The sequence below is a fragment of the Hipposideros armiger genome, unplaced genomic scaffold, assembly GCF_001890085.2.
Source record: "Hipposideros armiger isolate ML-2016 unplaced genomic scaffold, ASM189008v1 scaffold_191, whole genome shotgun sequence".
Classification (NCBI taxonomy): domain Eukaryota; kingdom Metazoa; phylum Chordata; class Mammalia; order Chiroptera; family Hipposideridae; genus Hipposideros; species Hipposideros armiger.
In genome coordinates this window covers 1,618,170-1,636,829 of record NW_017731541.1, presented here as the reverse complement: position 1 = coordinate 1,636,829, position 18,660 = coordinate 1,618,170, and the positions used below count along the sequence as shown (strand labels likewise).

At 54.6% G+C, this 18,660-nt stretch overlaps 1 protein-coding gene across 2 annotated transcripts in view; it reads left to right on the top strand.

The window, feature by feature from the left end:
* The window catches only part of COBL (cordon-bleu WH2 repeat protein), a 126,497-nt gene extending 107,843 nt beyond the window's left edge, over positions 1-18,654 (top strand). For both annotated transcript variants that reach the window (XM_019652994.1, XM_019652993.1), the window contains 5 exons: positions 8,304-8,401; positions 9,299-11,178; positions 12,503-12,622; positions 13,254-13,517; positions 18,186-18,654. In XM_019652994.1, coding sequence (XP_019508539.1) covers positions 8,304-8,401; positions 9,299-11,178; positions 12,503-12,622; positions 13,254-13,517; positions 18,186-18,203 — 2,380 coding nt within the window. In that variant the 3' untranslated portion in view covers positions 18,204-18,654. The remainder of the gene's footprint in view (positions 1-8,303; positions 8,402-9,298; positions 11,179-12,502; positions 12,623-13,253; positions 13,518-18,185) is intronic.
* Positions 18,655-18,660: the final 6 nt, after the last annotated feature.

The window sequence follows — 18,660 nt, the reverse complement described above, 5'->3', positions numbered from 1 at the left end:
AGCTTCAGGAAAACCCTTCAACTTTATGCAATATTGACAAATATGGTCTGTTTCCACGCCCTGAGGGGTCAGTAATGACCTGGCACTCCACATCTACACCAGCACGTGGGGTCCGTCGGCACCTTGAGCTTGGTGGTCACGTAGGTGTCAAGTGGCATTTTGTGTGGCTTTAATGTACAATTCTCTGATTAATAAGGATGAGCATCTTTTCATATGGGCATTAACAATGGGATTTTCCTTTTCTCTGAATTGCCTTTTGCTAAGCTTTGACCATTTAAAAAAAAACTGCAATGTTACTTTTTTAAAAAAAAATAACATCATCAATGTCTCCTTTGTCAGTGATTTCTACAGACAAATGGCTTGAATTTAGCTGGGTTTTTATTGTTGCTGTTGTATGAAAATTGCTTTTTGATGTTGTTGAATCCATCTTCTGTCCTGAATACATATGATCTTTGCACATTTAAGAGACCCTTCCTACACCTTAAGAGACAGAAGGTTGTCTGAGTTTCCTGCTAAATTTAGTGTGGCTTTCTCACATTTAGGTTTCTCATTTACCTGGGGCTTATATGGGGCTGGGGTGTGAAGAGGAAGTCTGTTTTTTCGCACAGACTCCTCGTTCCACTTTGGTCATATATGAAGTTTCCAGGGCTCTTTTCCGTAGTGCTGGCTTGTTTATGCCATTGGGCCAATACCACAGTGTCCTAACTCCTTTCCTTATTCTCATATAGAAAAGCAGGTTAGTTCTTTGTAACCCATCAGTAGTTTTCTTTTAACCTTTTAGATAATTTTAAAAATTATTCACACAAACAATAAACAATGTTATCGAACAGGAATAGAAATAAAGTAGAATAATAAAAACATAATTCATAAGTCAGTCATTAAAATGAATAAACGCTTTTGCATTTTTCATGTTTTGTTCTAACTTTGTCCACATGGACATGCAGATCTTCATCTGGATAATGGCATTATAGCGTCAATAATATTTTATTTCGATTTATTTTTACCTAACAGTTTACCAAGAGCATTTCCCCATTTGTTAAGTACACTCTAATAGTTTCAATGTATAGCTTCTCAATCTTAAGGACAATTTCAAGGACAAGTTCACATTTTATCAGACAGGAACTTAGACGGGGGCAATCTGTCCATTCCTTCTCTGCCCCACACGAGATGGCATTTAGCTGAGGTTGGCCTGTGCTGTTTGCATCTATGAGAGCTGAGAGAACCTGGGGTATTTCCTTCTCAGTCCATTTAACATAAGGAAAAACTCCCTGTCTGCAGTAACCTCCAGGTATGTTCTGTTTGTTTTCATGAGGATTGCAGTCACCAGGCTCCATGTCTGAAACTAAGCACAGGTTTGTAACTCTGAGCCCTGGGGACGCCATGTCGGTCACAGTTGCTTTGCGGGTATTGTCCCTGATATCAAATCATGCTGATGTTAGTCCAACTGCGATAGTTCATGTCATCTGTGGCCGCAGCCCAGATAGTGATGGAGCGTTTGGAAGCTGACGCTTTATGCACACAGGGACACGGCATGTTTTTCTGGCCTCATCTCTGGGGTGCCACTGAATTTGGGGAGCACAGGGGGACGGAGGAGGCTCTGGAGCTGGACAGGCCCATAGTGGAGTCCCACCACCACTCACTAGTTGCCTGGCCCTGGAGAGCCCACCTAACCGTCAAGCCTTTCATTTTGCTTATGAGTGTACAGGCCACGCCGCTAACCTTTCAGAGATTTGCTGAGCCTGTGAGCGCCCAGAGCACGTGGCACAGTGTGCGTCCCATAGCTGCAGAGTAGCATCCGTTGTCAATCACTGCCGTGAGTTTAGGAAACCGTGCACCAGGGTGTTTGCGGCTGGTCACTTTCCTCCTCTGGGTCAGCTCGGCTGTCAAATGGGGTTGAAGATGACCTCTGAGCCCCCAGCCCTGTCTGTGCTGTTCCACTGTTTGCCCCAGAGTTGGGATCGACTCTCTGCCATGGTTTTTCATGGAGTGACATAGTATTTTTTACAGGAGTGTTCTCCACTGACAAACTAGACATAGCCAGAGATGTCAGCAAGGCACAACACATATCATGGGGTTGTCGGCAAAGTCATGATGCATTTTTGCATTGAAAACCGTAGAAAAGTACATCAGGATGTTCGTCCCGACGGCCCAATACGTCCAAATGAATGATTTTCAGTAAGGGCCTATAGTGTGAAGCAGGGGTCGCAAATTCGGAGGCCCCAGAGCTTGCTGGGAAGTGCCCATTTTCCCTAAAGAGCCCGCCCCACGCCAGCCTCCAGCTTTGGCCTTGAGCGAGGCAGACCCAGTGGGGCCGGTTCTGAAGAGAAGCCAGAAATCTAGATTTTTATGTCCGGCCTCCCCAATTTTCAGTGTTGCCGTTCAATTCAGATATTCAGGGCCACCTACATACATATGTGTGCCGGGTGCCGCCTGCTCCAGCCGTGCACACAGTGTTGCAGGCCTGGCCCTGCCCCCTCCGCTCTCTGATTGTCCAGCTGTGGAGTGGACTCGGCTGCAGTTGCTCAGGTGGTCCCTCCATAGACCTCTTGAAAATACCTCTCACAAGTAAATTGGGAGGCCATGCTGTCTTCCTCTTAGTGAAATACTCTCCAAGTCTGCAGCAAAGAAGCCTGCTGCGTGTCCTTCTGTGGAGCACCTCTCACGTCTGCATGATGCTCCGTGAAGCGCAATTTGGGAAGTGCTGGTCTGTGTATGTCACACCCTGCCACACTGTCACACTTAAAGCATTTACTAGTGCACACCTCAGTTATGTGGAGAAAGAACACCGCTCTGTCGAACATAGTGCATTCCAGACTCGAGCTGTGTGGTCCTGTCCACAGCACGCGGTGCTGAGAGCCCTGCAGCAGAAAGCTGAGAGGCCTGGAGGGGGCAGACTGGGGCCGAGGCTGGGGCCGGGCCAGCCTGCGGGAGCTGTCCAGCACTGGGCCGGAGCGCAAGTCTGCAGAGCTCAGGCGAGCCTCGAAGCCGGCCAGCTGCAAGTGTGCAGACTGGCCAGCGGTCAAGGACAGAGACCCGTGCTAAGGGGTGGGCAGCCCAGAATCAAGCTGAAATTGTGTGGGAGCAGAACTCACCGCCGCTCACAGAGGTGTGGGCTCACCCTGGCCCCCAGACAGGAGACCTGTATCAGAACACAGCCCGGGAACACCTGTGCAGCAGCAGTGGCGAGAAGCAGCGACGAAGAACCCTTTTCTTTCCTGGCATCCCACACTCCCAGGGGAGGATAGCAGCGGACAAAGGCCTGCCACAGTGTGCCCACCCAACCTGCACTGCGTCTCTTCATGTGCGCCTGAAATGCGTGTGCCAAGGCCACCTTTCCAAGGCCACTTGAGGGGACGTATCACTGTTCTCAGCGCCCACCGTTGGTCCTGGGTCCCGGCCTCCTGGCTCTGCCTTCATGATTCTGATACCGACTTTCTGCAGCTAATCCTAAAACAGCCATTATGTCCCCAGAAGACACATTCTTCCTGCGTGGCAAATTGTGACAATCCAGGGCCTGGCGGTGACAGTGAGATGACCTGTCCCCCCCACACACACACCCGAATGCCAGGCCTCAGAGACTTGGGCAAAACCGAAGTGACCCTTTGCATGACTGGTAAAGCTGGGCCTCTTGAGGCGGGAGTGGGTTCTGAGAGGCTGTGAAGCTGTCCCCAACGTCCTCAGCTTGCAGAAACTCCACAACACAGCCAGCCCCCAGTCAGATACGGGGTGTTCGTGGTTTTCAACATTGCCAGAGCGCCCTATGCTGTCACCACTCTGCTGCCCCTCAGGTGTTCCCTGAGTACTGTTGGGAACAGAGTCAGACCCTTTGTGACTTGAGAAGACCCAGAGGTCTCCGGAGCTAAGTTCCAATTTGCTTGGGTGTCTCCCCTTTCTCTGCACCCTGCAGGCCGCGCAGTCATGTGGGCTTCTGTGGCTAGACGGCCTGGGCCTGATGCTGACAAATTGAAGGCAAGTGCTGCTTCCTCCAGAGCCTCCACTTGGCTGACAGTGCCTTCTTCACCTGGTCAGCCCGCTGGCCAAGGTCCCGGCCCCTGTCCCAGGCACTTGACTTAAAGGCCCCTCTTTCCATCACTGGCAGTGTTGGCCGGGCTCCATCTAGGGCCCTGGGAGCCAAGATTTGGAACTGAAGAGTCTCAAGAATAAATACTGGTTTTCCAAAGATAGCAAAGCTGAATGCTTGGTAATGACTGGAATACGTTGTGTGTGCTGTGATCTGAAAATGACAGATTTTCCATCAAGCCTTTGACTGGATCCAATTATAATTTCTCATTATAAATTGAGATTTATATATATAAATCTGATTATAAGATTTATAATCAATTATAATTATAAATCTATGCCCTCAGCTCAGTCTTGACCCTCTAAGTGGGACATCCAATCCCCAGAGTCACCCCCACATACACACTTAGTGCCTCAAGTAAATAAGCTTCTTGAGGAGGAATTCAGCCCAAAAGCACAGCAGCAGGAGAGATGGCAGGTGGTGACGGGCTCCTCACCGCAGGGACCCCTGTGTGTCTCTGCCCTGGGCAGCGGCTTCTCACCAATATGTGCATTTGCTCACAGGGCTATTCCCAGGCCCGTTGAGTAAGAAGTTCGTGGTCAGACTGCCTGGGGTCATATCTGCCCACTGCTGGTGACTGCATGCCCTTGGGTCAGCGACTTGACCTCTCACTCCAGTGTCCTTGTCAGTACAATCAAGATATGCAGCACCTCCTGCTTAGAATAGAGCCTGGCATATTTCCTGCTTCCAGAAAATGATACCTGCTGTTATTATTACTGCTGTCGATGTTGTTACTTACAGCTGCCTGTGGAAGGGTACAGATTGTTGGGCAATCCTTCTAATCCATATCCACCTCTGATCATCTGCCTCTTTGAACTATTTATAGCACCTTTGTTTGAAAAGGAACTATATAGACACATATGTACATAGATACACACACATACATGTCTGTCTGGAAATGGACGGGGGAGAGAAACAGAGCTCCGTTGCCGCCTACCTCCTGGGGGGAAGTGACAGTGGAACTTGCACGATTCCTATACCCTGAATCCAAAGGCAATCTCGCTGCAGTCAGGCAGCTCACCCATCAGTGGGTAAACACTGTGCACTCAGTCTGGGGGCCCTTAACGAACATCAGCTCTGCAGGAATGCTGTAGGGGACGTATAACAGAGGCTGGTCTGTGGGTTCAGGCTCTCTTTTTTGAGCAGTGGGGCCACCTTGAAATCATGCTCAGAGCCCCAGGACACAGGAGGTGAAGGGCACCTCCATGAATTGCCATCTGCCCTCCCCTCCTCCACCTGGCAACCCCCAAAGTTCCTTCTCAACCCTGCTTGTCAGTGAGCAGTGGACATGGTGGCTGGAGAAGCGAGAAACTGTGCTGTTACCTGCAGGGTTTATGGTGCCACGTAATTTTATGGACCTGAGAAGGCACAGGTCACAGGTGGAGGGGCCGGAAAAGGGCTCAGCCCAAGCTTTCCAGTAGATCGCACCAACCTCTGGAGCCCTGGAGTTTTGTCACAGGACCTGTGCCCCGGGGCGCATTTAGAAACAAGCTACACCATCCAGAACCCTGGAACTTTGTAACTGTAGGAACTTTGGACCCAGGGAGCATTTAGAAACATTTAATACTTTCTGGAACCTCGGAATTTGTAATTACAGGGACTTTGTGGCTGCAGGAACATTTAGACACATTTAAACACCTAAAACCCTGAAGCTTTGTAACTCCATTTACAAAGGAGCATTTTAAAAACATGGAAGACCTTGAAGCACTAAGCAGTTTGTATAGTGGCCACATTTGGCTGCGGAGCACTTGCCAAGGGGCTGGCCCTAAGTTAGAGGTGCTCTGAGGATAAAACATGCTCCAAATTTGGTCTGAAAAAAGTAATTTTAATATTAATTACATGTAGAAATGATGAAAATAATTTGGGTTAAATATTGGGTTAAGTATACTAATTAGTTAAGTCTACTAATTAAAGTTAAATAAAGTTAAATAAGGTATCTAATTAAAATTAATCTGACCTACTTATTTTTACCGTGTGTAATGGGCACCATCATTCTAGAATCCTGAAGCTTTGTAAATACAGGAATATTTGTTAATGGAATGGAGAAGTTAAGCCTAGATGACTGTCACCAGCTGTGTAGTTTCCCAGGTTTCTTGCATTTAGTTTATCAAGTAAATTTTTTGAAATCTTATGGGCTGCTCTGGTTGTCACCAGGAAATTGAATTCTACCAGAAAGGGACACCTTTTTTTTTTTTAATACTGTATTTCCCCATGTATAAGACACACCTTTTTTTCAAAAAATTTGGGGTCTAAAAACTGGGTGCGTCTTACACAGTGGTTGTATGAGCACAAAAACAAGCATGAAAAAAGCGGGAAATGCAAGTAAAAAAAACTATAACCACTATGTAAGGCGCACCCAGTTTTTAGACCCCAAATTTTTCGAGAAAAGGGTGCGTCTTATACATGGGGGAATATGGTAATCCTGCCATTGCATAAATGATTTCAAGAAACTCTTCTGGCCACGTCAAATAGAAAAATGGCCGAATGTGCTAGAACGGGTTGTAATCAGCCCATGCTCTTCTTGTCTTTCTCATATAAAATGAAAACAACAACAACACAAAGATCACCTCTTTTTCTGGGCACTGATTTGCCCCGACTGCCCCTAGTTCTGGTTCCCGAGTGAGTGGTAGGTCATCAGGCCTGCACCCTCTGGGGACACCCGCCCTGCTGCCCCCACCCCACCAGGCAGGTCCACTTCCTGGACAGGCTCTGTTTGAAACTTGTCACTGCTGTCCTTTGTCCCTCATATGTGATGCAGCCGTGGCCTAACCATCATCGTGTTCTCTGCAGAGCCACCTCGTGTGACAAAATGCTGCTGGCAATGTTTATTCAACATGTGCAGCCCCGGTATCTGTGTGTCTGCACTATGTTTGCTCTTTATTTTCTTGGCCTTAAGCCACAACCAACTGTCAATAAGGAACATATCTGAAGACTGGGTGTGTGTTGGGCTGGGGAGTGACGCATCTGTGCACGGCCACTTTAAGCTAAACAGAGGCTGACGCCTCCTGCCAAGTCTGGGCTCTTCAGGGGATATGAGCGGGCGCTGCTGCTAAGCCCACAGCAGGCTGCCCTCCAGGCCCAGGAAGAGGAGTTACAATCCATTAGTAGCCCTTGGGGACAAGTGATGGCGGGGGCGAGGAAGGAGAAATAAATATGGCGAAGTCTGTCCCTCCTGAGGTTTCATATTGGAAAGCGAAACAAGAGACCTTGCCGTTGGCTTTGGGTTTTGCCAGTTAATCCACATTTACACAGAAGTCCCAGCCCAGAGCTTGTGACCCCACATGGCCTCAAGGAAAGAGCCACCTGTGGGCACCAGGTGATCTGCAGGCCCCACCCTCCCCTCCCAGACAGGACTGGGCTCCTGAGAGACAGCAGCCCTGGACGGGCTGGCTTGGCAGATCCACCCCCCTCTCTGGCTGGTGGCTCATTTCACGGGTCCACTCTCCCCCTCTGGCCAAGCCGGGCCCCAAGGAAGCAGGCCAAGCCAGGGGTGGAATGGGGGGTGCGCCCGTAGAGCCTGAAGCTAAGCATCTGGCCCAACCTGTGAGGTGTGGGTGAGGCTGATGGTGGGAAGGGGCGGGGCCGGAAGGAGAGCCAGGTGGGAGGGGACCTCAGTGACGAGGCTTGGCCTGGAGAGGCGGAGGACCAGCTCAGCTGCCCTGGGCCCCTGGGGCTGGGCTACTGAGGAGTTTTGTCCCCCTGCCCAGGCAGGAGGAAGGTAGTAAAGGGCTGGCACTCAGGCCACAGCCACCTGGTTTATGGTTGTCAGGCTCATAGCTACACCCTGGGACTGTTAAGCACTCGTAACAAAGTTGTAAACAAATAGCTAATGTACTTTGCAGAAAAGAATTATTGGTCATTAGAGGACCAAAGGATTATTTAAAATTTTGCCCGTTTAAAAGGTTGTTTTATCACTCACGTTATATACACTCCACACACACACACCCCACACACACAAACATGTACCACACCACACACACACACACAGACATACACACACACACACACACACCGCACACACACACACACACGCACACGCACACGCACACACCACAGCCATCTGTGTCTCCGCAGCTCCAAGGACGACTGATCCAGTGAGTACAGAACACCATGAGTGTGAATATGGCTTGTACCCTCCTCAAATATTTCTAGAAAGGAATAAATCAAATAAGGAACAAGAGGAATGAGAGAGTGAGCTTGCTTTCGCTTTGGTCTTCCCTAGAACTGAGAGAGCTGCAGTGGCCTCCAATGATGACAGGGACCTGTTCATTACTGGGCAGTTCCAGCAAACCCTGGCCGAGCTTGACGGCGACCTGGAAGGTAAGAGCTACTCCTGCACACTGCGACGTCCTACTGTGTGGCAGCGACCACACTGCGTGAACAACCCCACAGGGGTGTGCACGGGGAAGAGCAGATCTGTTCACGGAAAGCCTGGACACGTGGGACAAGCACGCGGGTGAGCGCAGCTCCGCACACGGCTTCTCCTCGGGCGGCCGAGCGCGCCGTGCAGATGTCTGCGCAGCTGCCCAAAGCCTGCTCTGAGCAATGCTGATGTTATACGTCAAAACGCCTTGCACACGTATTGAAAAGAAGAAAAACAGCTCTCCAGTACCCAAATTAGTTAGGAAAACCCCGGTGACACACAGACACACAGGTTTCTTTATTACGACTTCTAGCCCTTTCCGTCTCTCGGGGGCACATGCAGGGGCCTTTCGTAATGCAGCTCCTCGTGCCTGCCGTTCTGCGGGTGCGTTTCGGGGTGTAACACTGTAGGGCCAGGGCTGATGCGAATGGTCTCAGTAAACCTGAGGGCAGGCGTCCACATGTCCTGTGGGGCTTCTGGTGAAGAGCAAAGTGAAGGTCACACTCAAACCCATGTCTGTGTTCTGTACGAGGACACAGTATTTCCAAGGGGCTCGAGTTCAGGGATCTATTTTCAAGGGAAGGACGTTGGCAAAGTGTGGTGTCTACACACCTCATCCTGAGACATCGGGGACCCGCCAGCTGCTCCCGTGCTGAGTAAGGAAAGCCATGCCTCAGGCCCAGACCCATGTAGATTACAAACCAAAATGACACTTCAAAATGTGTGCAAATAAGTCACACACCAGGAGCCTCAGGGGAATCACAGGCCCGTGTGATCGCCGTGAGTACCAGGCCCAGGCGTCCTCCAGTCGCGCGCCGTGCGCGTCTGTAACTGGTGTTTGCACTTCTTTGCAGAAATGGAAGAGAGTTACGAAAGTGACACCAGCTCTCTAACCAGCTCCATCAACGGTGTGTCTAGTCCCTACGTGCGAGGGGCCATCGTGGCCGAGAGTGACTCGGACCTGATCCCAGTGACGTTCATCGGGGAGGTTTTGGACGACCCTGTGGAGTCGGCGTTGTTTTCCAACAGAAACAACAACGCTGGCTCTTTCGACAGGGGGCGTCCAGTCACCAGGCTGTCCTGTGTGCCGCCCGCCCAGGCTGGGCCCAGCCAGCAGCGTGGGAGGAAGAGGGCGGACGCGCCGGCCTCACCCGCCCCTGCCCAGGACGCTGGGACAGAAGCCAGGGTGGCCTTGCGCCACACCAGTCAAGACGTGGCTTCTGTGGGCGTGGAGCCCAGGGTGATGGCTGCGTCAGAGCTGCACTCACGTGACCTAAACGCACAGGACAGAGACAAGGAACGCAGCCCTGCTCCCGCTGGGACGACACAGGCCGTCAGGAGAGCGATGTCTCCGCCGATGGAGAAAGGAGGCGACGAGAAGAAAGACGTCTCGGCACCACTATCGTGGCATCAGCGAGGCCAAAACCCAGGGGGAGGTTTCGGACCTAAGTACGGCCTCACGACCTACAAAATCATCCCTCCGAAATCAGAGATGAGGTGTTACAACAGAGGGGTATCGCTGTCGACGGGCGCCATTAAGATTGACGAGCTGGGGAACCTGGTGAGCCCCCACGTGAATGGGGGCAGGACCCCTGCCCTGTCGTCCCCTGCTCAGGGTAAAGAAGCGCAGCCCATTGGAAAAGTCAAAGAATCCCTGAGGTCTGACTCTCTGGAGAAACACCCTGGCCGTCCCTCAGAGGTCTCAGCCAAGAGGCTGGTCACCCCCACTGCCGTCATGCCAGCGAAGCCGCTGCGTCACGAAAGCGGGCTCCGAGCAGCAGAGCCCACCTCCCTGGACCCCAAAGTGACATCATCCCAGCAGCAGTCCACCCACGAGGACGATGGGAGACACCTGGGTGAGGGGGAGAGCCGGCCACCCACAGCAGCCACTCGTCACATGAAAGTGCCAGCAGCTAATACTGCACAAGCCCTGTTTCTCAAGCCTCAGCGAAGAACATCCAGTCAGTACGTGGCCTCTGCCATTGCCAAGCGGATCGGGCCCCCGAGCGCCCACGTCGACGCGGCGAGGAAGCACGTTGCTGCCGGGCAGACCCAGGCGGGCAGAGCGCCAGAGCTGACCGGGCGGCCTCCCGCTGCGAAAGGCGGCGCCGCCCCCAGCCCCTGCCCAGAGCCACACTTAGGTAAAGATGAGACAAGGTCGCCCTGTGGTCCCCGTCCCAGCACCAACGGGGGAGACTCTGCAGTAGGAGCCCATCCCAGAGTGCAGGTCGGCAGCCCCCATGGAAAGCTGTCCACTCAGGACTGCCCTGCGGGCACCCACAAAGCCACAGCTTCCCACAGGGATCATGTTTCCGTGGGGCAGAGCTGCGGTTTCGGTGGAAAGCAAAGCGCAGGTCACCACAGGACCAGCTCAGCATCTGACCCCACAGGCCAGCCGGGCAGCGCAAGCCCCCCGCTCCCTCGCTCGGGTGCTGACCAGGCTCCTGGCAGGGACCTGGTGAATGGCTCCAGGTGGGTGCCCATCCAGAGCGAGCCCCCTCACTCTGCAAGAGCGTCTGGCGTGAATAGCCACACCATCCCAGAGCAGGAGGAAAAGGCCAGTGTGTTATGCACAGATATACATGACCCCGACATTACACCGCCACCCAGCATCTTCGGGCCAAAGAAAAAATTCAGACCTGTTGTCCAGAGGCCAGCACCCAAAGACACCTCCCTTCACAGCGCCCTGATGGAGGCCATCCACTCGGCAGGCGGCAAGGACAAACTGCGCAAGGTGAGCACGCAGGCACCTACCTGCAGGGCGCCTGTCGGCCTCAGTGCTCGGGCCGCGGCCCTCAGATGGCACTGGGGTGGGGTGGGGACGGCGAGGACACGGAGGGGGAGCACACGGGTTAGTTTTTTTTTAAAGATTTTTATTGGGGAATTGGGGGAAGTGGAACAGACAAGTTGCTGTTGTTTTGTTCTTCAGTCTAGTTGTGGAGGATGTTGCTTCACTGGCCCAAGTTGGCACCATCATTGCACTCTTCCCGGGAGAGGCAGATCAGTCTCCAGCTTCTGGACGGCCGCTCACTGCGGCTGCTGGCCGCTCACGCTGGCTGCTGGCTACACATGGTAGCCCATGGCAACCCACTGCCACAGGGGCTGCAGCCTATGCCGTCGCCAGCGACTCACGGCAGCCCAGCTCCAGGTTGAGCTGTTGTTCAGCATCTTAGCTGTAGAGGGCAGTGTCACTGGCCCTCATATGTGGGATCTGAACCGGGGTCTTCTGGCGTCCCAAGCCAGCTCTTAACCATCGTGCCACTCGGCCGACCCCACATGGGTTAGTTTTAACCAGGTTTCTGTCTTACTGCCCACGGAGTACCTGAGCAGAACCACCAGGACAGAAAACCAGTAGGTTTGGGCCCGTCACTGCCTTCAGGCCCTGACGACCCCAGGCAAAGGCATCACAGTAAACAGTCGGGGGTGGAGAGGTGGGCGCGTCACCCACACTGGCCCTTGAACAGTGGAGGGAGCAGATGGACAGTCTGGCCAGGGCCACGCCTGCCCGACATTCTTTAGTAACAGTGGGAGGTATTTAGGGCACCCTGCCCTGTTCTCTAAGCATTCGACACATTGCAGACATCTCATTTAATTGCTACCCCACATAAAACTGTCCCTCCAAAATCAGAGACAAGGTGTTATGACAGGATATCGCTCCCAACGGGCGCCATTAAGACTGACGCACTGGGCAGCCTGCTGAGGCCCCACGTGTGGACCGGAAGTGCTTCCTGCGTCTCGCAGGTGAGGAAATGGAGCGCCCAGGTCACCCTGCCAGCCGGTGGGGACCCAGGATTCCCATCCGCGTCTGCAGGCCCTAACAGCACGTGTCAGCTCTGAAAGCCAGGAGAGACAAGGCCATCGCTGATGCTACGCCAGATACATAACCTGTGATTATCGTGTCACGTCAGGCCACCGCAGCAGCTCAGCCTGCTGACACAGGGACTGTAAGGCTGATCCCTACGACTCAGCTGCCGGGCCTCGCGTTTCCTTTGTGCTGCCGCTCAGTTGGCATTTCTCCCTCTCCTGAGTGACATGTGTTGACACTGTTCATGCCCTAGACTTCAGAGCACAGCCCGGAGCGGGGCCTGAAGAAGCCATCCTACACGGAGGCAGAGAGCGAGCACTCGGCCCTGCTGGCAGCCATCCGAGGGCACCGTGGCGCCAGCAGCCTGCGCAAGGTAAGGTGAAAGGCCCGCGTAGCTTCCAGGGCCCTGGCGGGGGCTGCACCACGCAAGCCAACCTAGGCTGATGGGGCCATCATCCGAGCAGCCCACCCCCCAGCCACCACTCAGACTGGCGCTGAGGGGCGGCCGCTGCATGGGCCAGGCAAGAGCACCCAGAGGCTCCCCCACCTTTCCTACCTGCCAGCCCAGCACAGAGTAAGTTCCCGGGGCGCCCAGCATGGCTTTGGGACTTAGATCGCTCTGGAGGTAACACCTGCCACAGTCCTGAGCTGACCTCAACAGCCAATGTGGACTTGAGTGTAGGGGTGAGAGGGTGTCATCCCGCCCCCACACCCAGGATCCCAGGAACAGCGGGCGTGACAGGCACACGTACAGAGCATGGAATGTGGGCCCTCCCCAATAATCAGCCTCCAGGCTGGTCCTCACAGGCCAGCACAAGCAGGGCCACAGGGAGCCCTCGGCGAGGCACGGGTGCCACCTTGCTCCCTGCCACCAGTCGCTGGAGCTGGGAGAGCAAGGGGACAACGGGCAGACACACCTCCGGGCCGGCTGCAGGCTAAGGCAGCCATGCACTGCCCTCGGAGAGGACCTGGGGGATGTCGTAATTTAACCGCGTCTTTGCCAGGTGACGTCCTCCGCCTCTGAGGAACTGAGGAGCTTCCGGGATGCTGCAAGGGCTGCACCCGGGTCGGGACCCGTGGGGCTGGAAGACCCCGGCAGTCAGCCCCCGCCCGCCCTGCCGGCCCCAGCCCCGCCGGCTGCCCCAGCTCCCTCCACGTCCAGGACGGCACCCAGGTCCAGCTCAGGCCCCCTCGGCAACCCGGTGGACGCCAGGCAGGCCTTGATGGACGCCATCCGCTCCGGCACAGGGGCCGCCAGGCTGAGAAAGGTGATGGACGAGGGGCTGCTTGTGAGCATCTGTGTGGGGGTGACAGGGAGGTGGAGGAGTGACGCCCGCCTGTAGGGGAGCCACTGGGCCTGAGACAGCAGTGGGGTGAGGGAGGCATGGCGGGAGTGCGTCCTGGACCACACTGACCGGAGGGAGCCATGCACGCCCTCAGCCGGGTGGGAGGTCAGCCCAGACTAGGTCCTGAGGGGCGTGAGGGGGCTCGCCACACTGCTGGCCCGTGCACACATTTCCCAGCTACCCTGACGGGTCCAGGGACAGTCTGGGCCGGAACCTGTGATGTGTCCTGCAGAGCACATGGCACACGCGTGGCCCTCAGCCAGGACTGGGGCTGCCAGCGTCATTTCTTTCTCTCTTTTTTCTTTCCGGCATCATGTTTGCAAATGATTGGGTTTGATGCCCCTGGGGCAGAACACACACTCTGCGTGGTCTTCTGCTGGGCTGCTCACCTGCCTGGTCCCTAACAGCCATAGAATTTGTGGCCCCAGCAATGGCACTCCAAAATTAAAGGGACACGGGCCGGGTGGCTTCTGAGCGCTGTTCCAACTCCAGACCGAGTCTGTAACTGGACTGACCCTCCATCCCTGCCCCCTTGCAGTGGGTCTGGGAGCTTTGCTAATATGGGAGGCTAGCGATAGGCCTTCTCTTCTGAGCGAGTGTCCAGACCCTGTGCACATAACCACGTGCACCAGGAGGGCTCAGCGGTGAGCGTCCTCCTTCTCCAGACGAAGCGTACACGCTCAGGAAGCCTGAGTAACTGGGACTCAGACAGGGGTCAGTGTGTGCACAGAAAGGACCTGAAGCAGGTGACCCCTGCTGTGTGCTTTCAAGGGGGCAGGAGCCCCGAGACGGGTGTGCCGTTTTCACGTGGGGCTGACCACCGTGCTCAAAAGGCAGCTAATGCTCCTGTTCCCCTCAGGAGCTGGTGGCGGTAGAGGAGAAGGGAGGAGGACCTCTTCCCAGGCTGCATGGCCCCACAGGGGCAGTCCCTGCTGCAGCCACAGATGCCCAGCAGGGCTGCCTGTGCAGGAACGGCCTGGATACCCTCTGATGGGAACCCCCACAGGGCCACTGTCACAGCTCTCGGGCCCCAGAGCTTGTCCTGTGTGACAGTGAGGTGTTCATAGCTCCGTGTGGCCCTCAAGGACCCGAGACATCACGTAGTGAGGATGCTAGCCGTTACCACTGAGCACCCCACTGGACAAGCCGCCCCCCCACCTCCGGACCCTGGGAAAAGGATGTGTCCTGAACCGAATGGCCCTGGGCGCTGGCAGGTTTTATACTCTCCCTTCGGAGGGGGAGCAGTTAAAAATTATTGAGAGCTTTTATTTGTTATTTCTATGGAATGTGTTGATGAACTTACATAGTTATATTAATAACATGAGGGAGCGTGACGAAATCGGGGGCATTGGCTCAGTAAGGGCCCTGCAAGGTACAGCCTGTGACTTCTGATGGACACACATCTGTACGTTCAGCCTCCAGACAAGCTCCCTCCTCCAAAATCCCAATCTAGGGCTGAAGGTACCGATCTTTCAAATGTACTTCTCATGGAGTCCGAAGCGACGTGGGCAGTGGTCAGCCCCGATGGTCCCGCTGATCCCCAGGGATACTTCTTAGCTTCTCAAACAGATTTTCTTAAAGTAAAATGCACAGGACGTCGACATCCGGACTCAAATGTTCCAGGGCTCTGAACCTACGAACCTGCAGTTTTCAAGTATGTCCCAAACGGCTCTGCACACAGGCTTGCCCGTTGAGTTTTTGGCATCTTCTGAGTAACACTGAATGCAGTTATGGAAAGACTGTGGCCCCCACTGAACTCGTCTCTGACATACGGTCACCTCGCTGACAGGCTTTGCATCTTTTCAGAATAGATACCACTTTCCACCTTGCAGGAGTCATCAGGGGCGTGGGGCCCAGAGAAGCCCACAGCCTGCCTCAGGCCACACAGCCAAGAAGTGCCTGACCACTTCCAGTAGAAACCCCAGGACTTCCCGCTCTGACAGTGCGCTCCTGTGCCTTCCAGAAAGAATGGACAAAAAAAAAGTTCGGGAATTGTCTGAAAGAGCAGAGGAGGCTGTGCTCTGAGAAAGAAGGTGGGAAGGAAAGCTAGGACGGTGGGCGGAGAGAGAAAGGCCAGGGGGGCGTTTGGTGGTGACGCAGGCCTGTGTGTGTCTGGAACCCAGGCAGCATGGGAGCTGGCATGTCTGGCAGAGGTCCCCGTGGCCATAACGTCCTGGCCAGGGCCAAGGCCAGGCGGCTGTTTGTTACCATCTGAGCTTTCCTTCAGCTGCCGCAAGTGGCATTTGAAAGCCCACGATTTAATTGTTTGTTGGATTAGTCTGAGTGTGGTGACCTGCCTTCTCCATCCTGGAAAGGCCCGGGCAGTAAATATTTACACGGCACGTCTGAGCTTTTCATGCCTGAACAGTTGACAAGATGCCCTTGAGCTAAAGGCCGGGCCTGAGTGACCAGGAGCAGCGTGACAGGGGAGACCACGTCCTTGCGCCCTTTATCGCTGCTCTACTCAGATGCACTGCACATCAGCGGGCTCCTCGGGGCTGACGGACAGGACTGCGTCACTGCTGTGCCCAGTGACCCGGAACTCCTGCCCGCTCCACTCTGCATCTCAGCATCCCGGGAAACCGGCTGGAGGCGATGTGGCAGCCTTTCCCAGCAGCCCTGGTTCAGCCACCATCAGGGACGTGTGGGGTGTGGCTGGGCCAAGCTGGCCTGCCCGGGAACCAGCGATTTCTTCCCTGGAGTGTTTGCCGCCCTTGTTGGTGTGGAGCGGACCGGGGGCTCAGGGGACCCGTGCAGCTCAGGCAGCAGGGCCAACTGCTTTTTTTTTCTAAGAAGCCTGCTCAGATGGCACCTGTCTGCGAGGCGTGACCCGTGGAGGTTTCTGGTGGCTTTGCACAAATGCGCTCAGCATATATTATGGCATGTGACCCTCTAAAGGTGTCTAGAGTTTGAAGAAAAATGCATGGAGCCTATTTGAAACTGTAACTAATATACTCTTTAAAAATGAGCTCACCCGTGTCTCCCACCTTTGGGGGGTCTTCTGCACCTCTTAGCAACTCTGGCTGCTGTTGCGCGCACCTCACCGATTGTCTCCTGCCTCTGGCCAAGTGTTCGGAGCCCCTTTGGGCGCCTCTTCCTCTGCCCAAGCCTGCACTCGGCCCCGGGACCTAGTTCTGCAAGCTTCTCTCTCCCAAATCTACTCACTCTGCCCAGGGCAGACCCATCGCCATCCAGATGCCACGGCCCCCAATCCTGTCTGCACCCCAGGCCCGTCCTGTGCACCCGACATGCGTCTTCAGCCCCCTCCTGACCCTCCATCGTGTGTGTGTGCCACGGGCTGAAACTCAGGAGGCTCAGAGTGGGTTCCGGTCCAGCACCCCCCAGATGCCCCTTCTCGTCCTGTGTTTCATTTCTAAGCTGGTGTGGAGGGGGCTAATGGAGCTGAGAGGTTGGGGGGCTGGTGTGCTGCTCATACAAAAGGCAGGCTGGGCCGTGAGGGTCAGCGGTCTGGGACCACGTTCTCTGCTCATGTGGGCCTGGTGGGGGTTGCTCCTTCTGAGTGTTTGATCAGGTGCAAGTTACCTCCCCTGAACCTGTGTCTTCTCATCCTTACATTTGAGGCAATACCCATAATGAGAATAACACAATAACTCATCGCTTATTTGGTTGAGCTGAGGTTTTAATGAGATAAGACCCATCCAGCGCTGGACATGGAGTGAGCACACGGAATACCCTGGGTGGTGCTTGTTAGTGTTAAAAGCAATCTCTGAGAAGTTGGGCGGGATGTCCACGGATGGCACCATTCAGTTTAGAATGCGTTGAGTGTCCCAAGAATGCCCATGTCACTCCACACGGCTCCACGCGCATCTAACTCTTTTCTTAGGGATGCTGTCAACCTTTGCCTTTAGAGGCACAGAAAGAGTCCCTCAAAATGCTGCAGATCAGATTGTCCGCAGTTGAGCTGTTGCAGACGGTGGAAGTCTGAGCTTTCACATCCAGTGGAACAGTCACACACGAGGCCATTCCTGCCCGACATACTCGGCACCCCGTATGTTGTCCACCCAGGATGTAGTGGGGAGCCCGCCGTGGTCCCTGCCCCAGGACCCCCACTCCAGCGGTGAGGGAGACGGGGTTGTGGGGACAGCATGGCAGAGGGGGGGTGGTCCGATTGGCCAGCTGAGGATGTGGAGCAGGAGAGCCTTTCCAGGGTGTGTGAACGCTTGCTCCTGGAGGAGGAGTCGTGTCGCACAGACAGAAAAACATCACAGCCGGACGCCAGCTCAGGAGAAGGAAAGACCCAGGCCACTAGCAGAGAGTCAGGGCGGGCTGGAGCCGGGGCAGCTGCCAGCTCCGGGGACACGGCAGGGCCTGCGGATGCATCGCACATGCCTCAGGGGTCCCGTGCTTTCTCTCCTGAGCAACACTGAGGCCGTGAAAACATGGAAGCCTGTTTGTGCCTCTGAGTGTTCTCCTTGGAGCTATGAGTAGGATGTGCCCATGTAAGACCTCGGCGCATCAGGAGAGTGAGGTGGTAAGGACAGGTCTGCCCACAGCGCCTTAGCACACGGACGTCTGCGCCCTTCGCTTCCTGACGGACCCTGAGTAACGGGGACTCTTTCTTCACTGCAGGTGCCCTTGCTCGTGTGACCGAACCCTCAGCAAGATCAGACAGCGGCCGAAACCCGCCTGCCAGACGCCCACAGCCACCGCTGGAGCTCGCCCGCGGCGAGGGCCCCGGGACTCACCGTGCTTCCTTGTCTGCAGGCCAAACCTCGTAGTTGACTTCCGTCCTGTCTACGGCTCGAGGGAGGGTGCCGCTCTGCTGCGTGGCTGTGTGCCAAGGAAATGTATCTTGCCTCTGAATATTTAAAGTTGCCAATAAATGACTCTTGTTGGCAGGTTGATGGGAATCTAAAGGCTGGAGCCCAGCACGACACTTAATTACGCTGATGGGCGACGTGGAAAGAGTCATGCCTTAGACGATGTAGGGACCTTCGAGAGTTTTTTAACCACATATTGATGCTTAAAACCATCTAATTGTTTTTAACATCTTTTGAATTCTAGGGGAAAAGATGTAAACCAATTGAAACAAGCTGAATGTAAC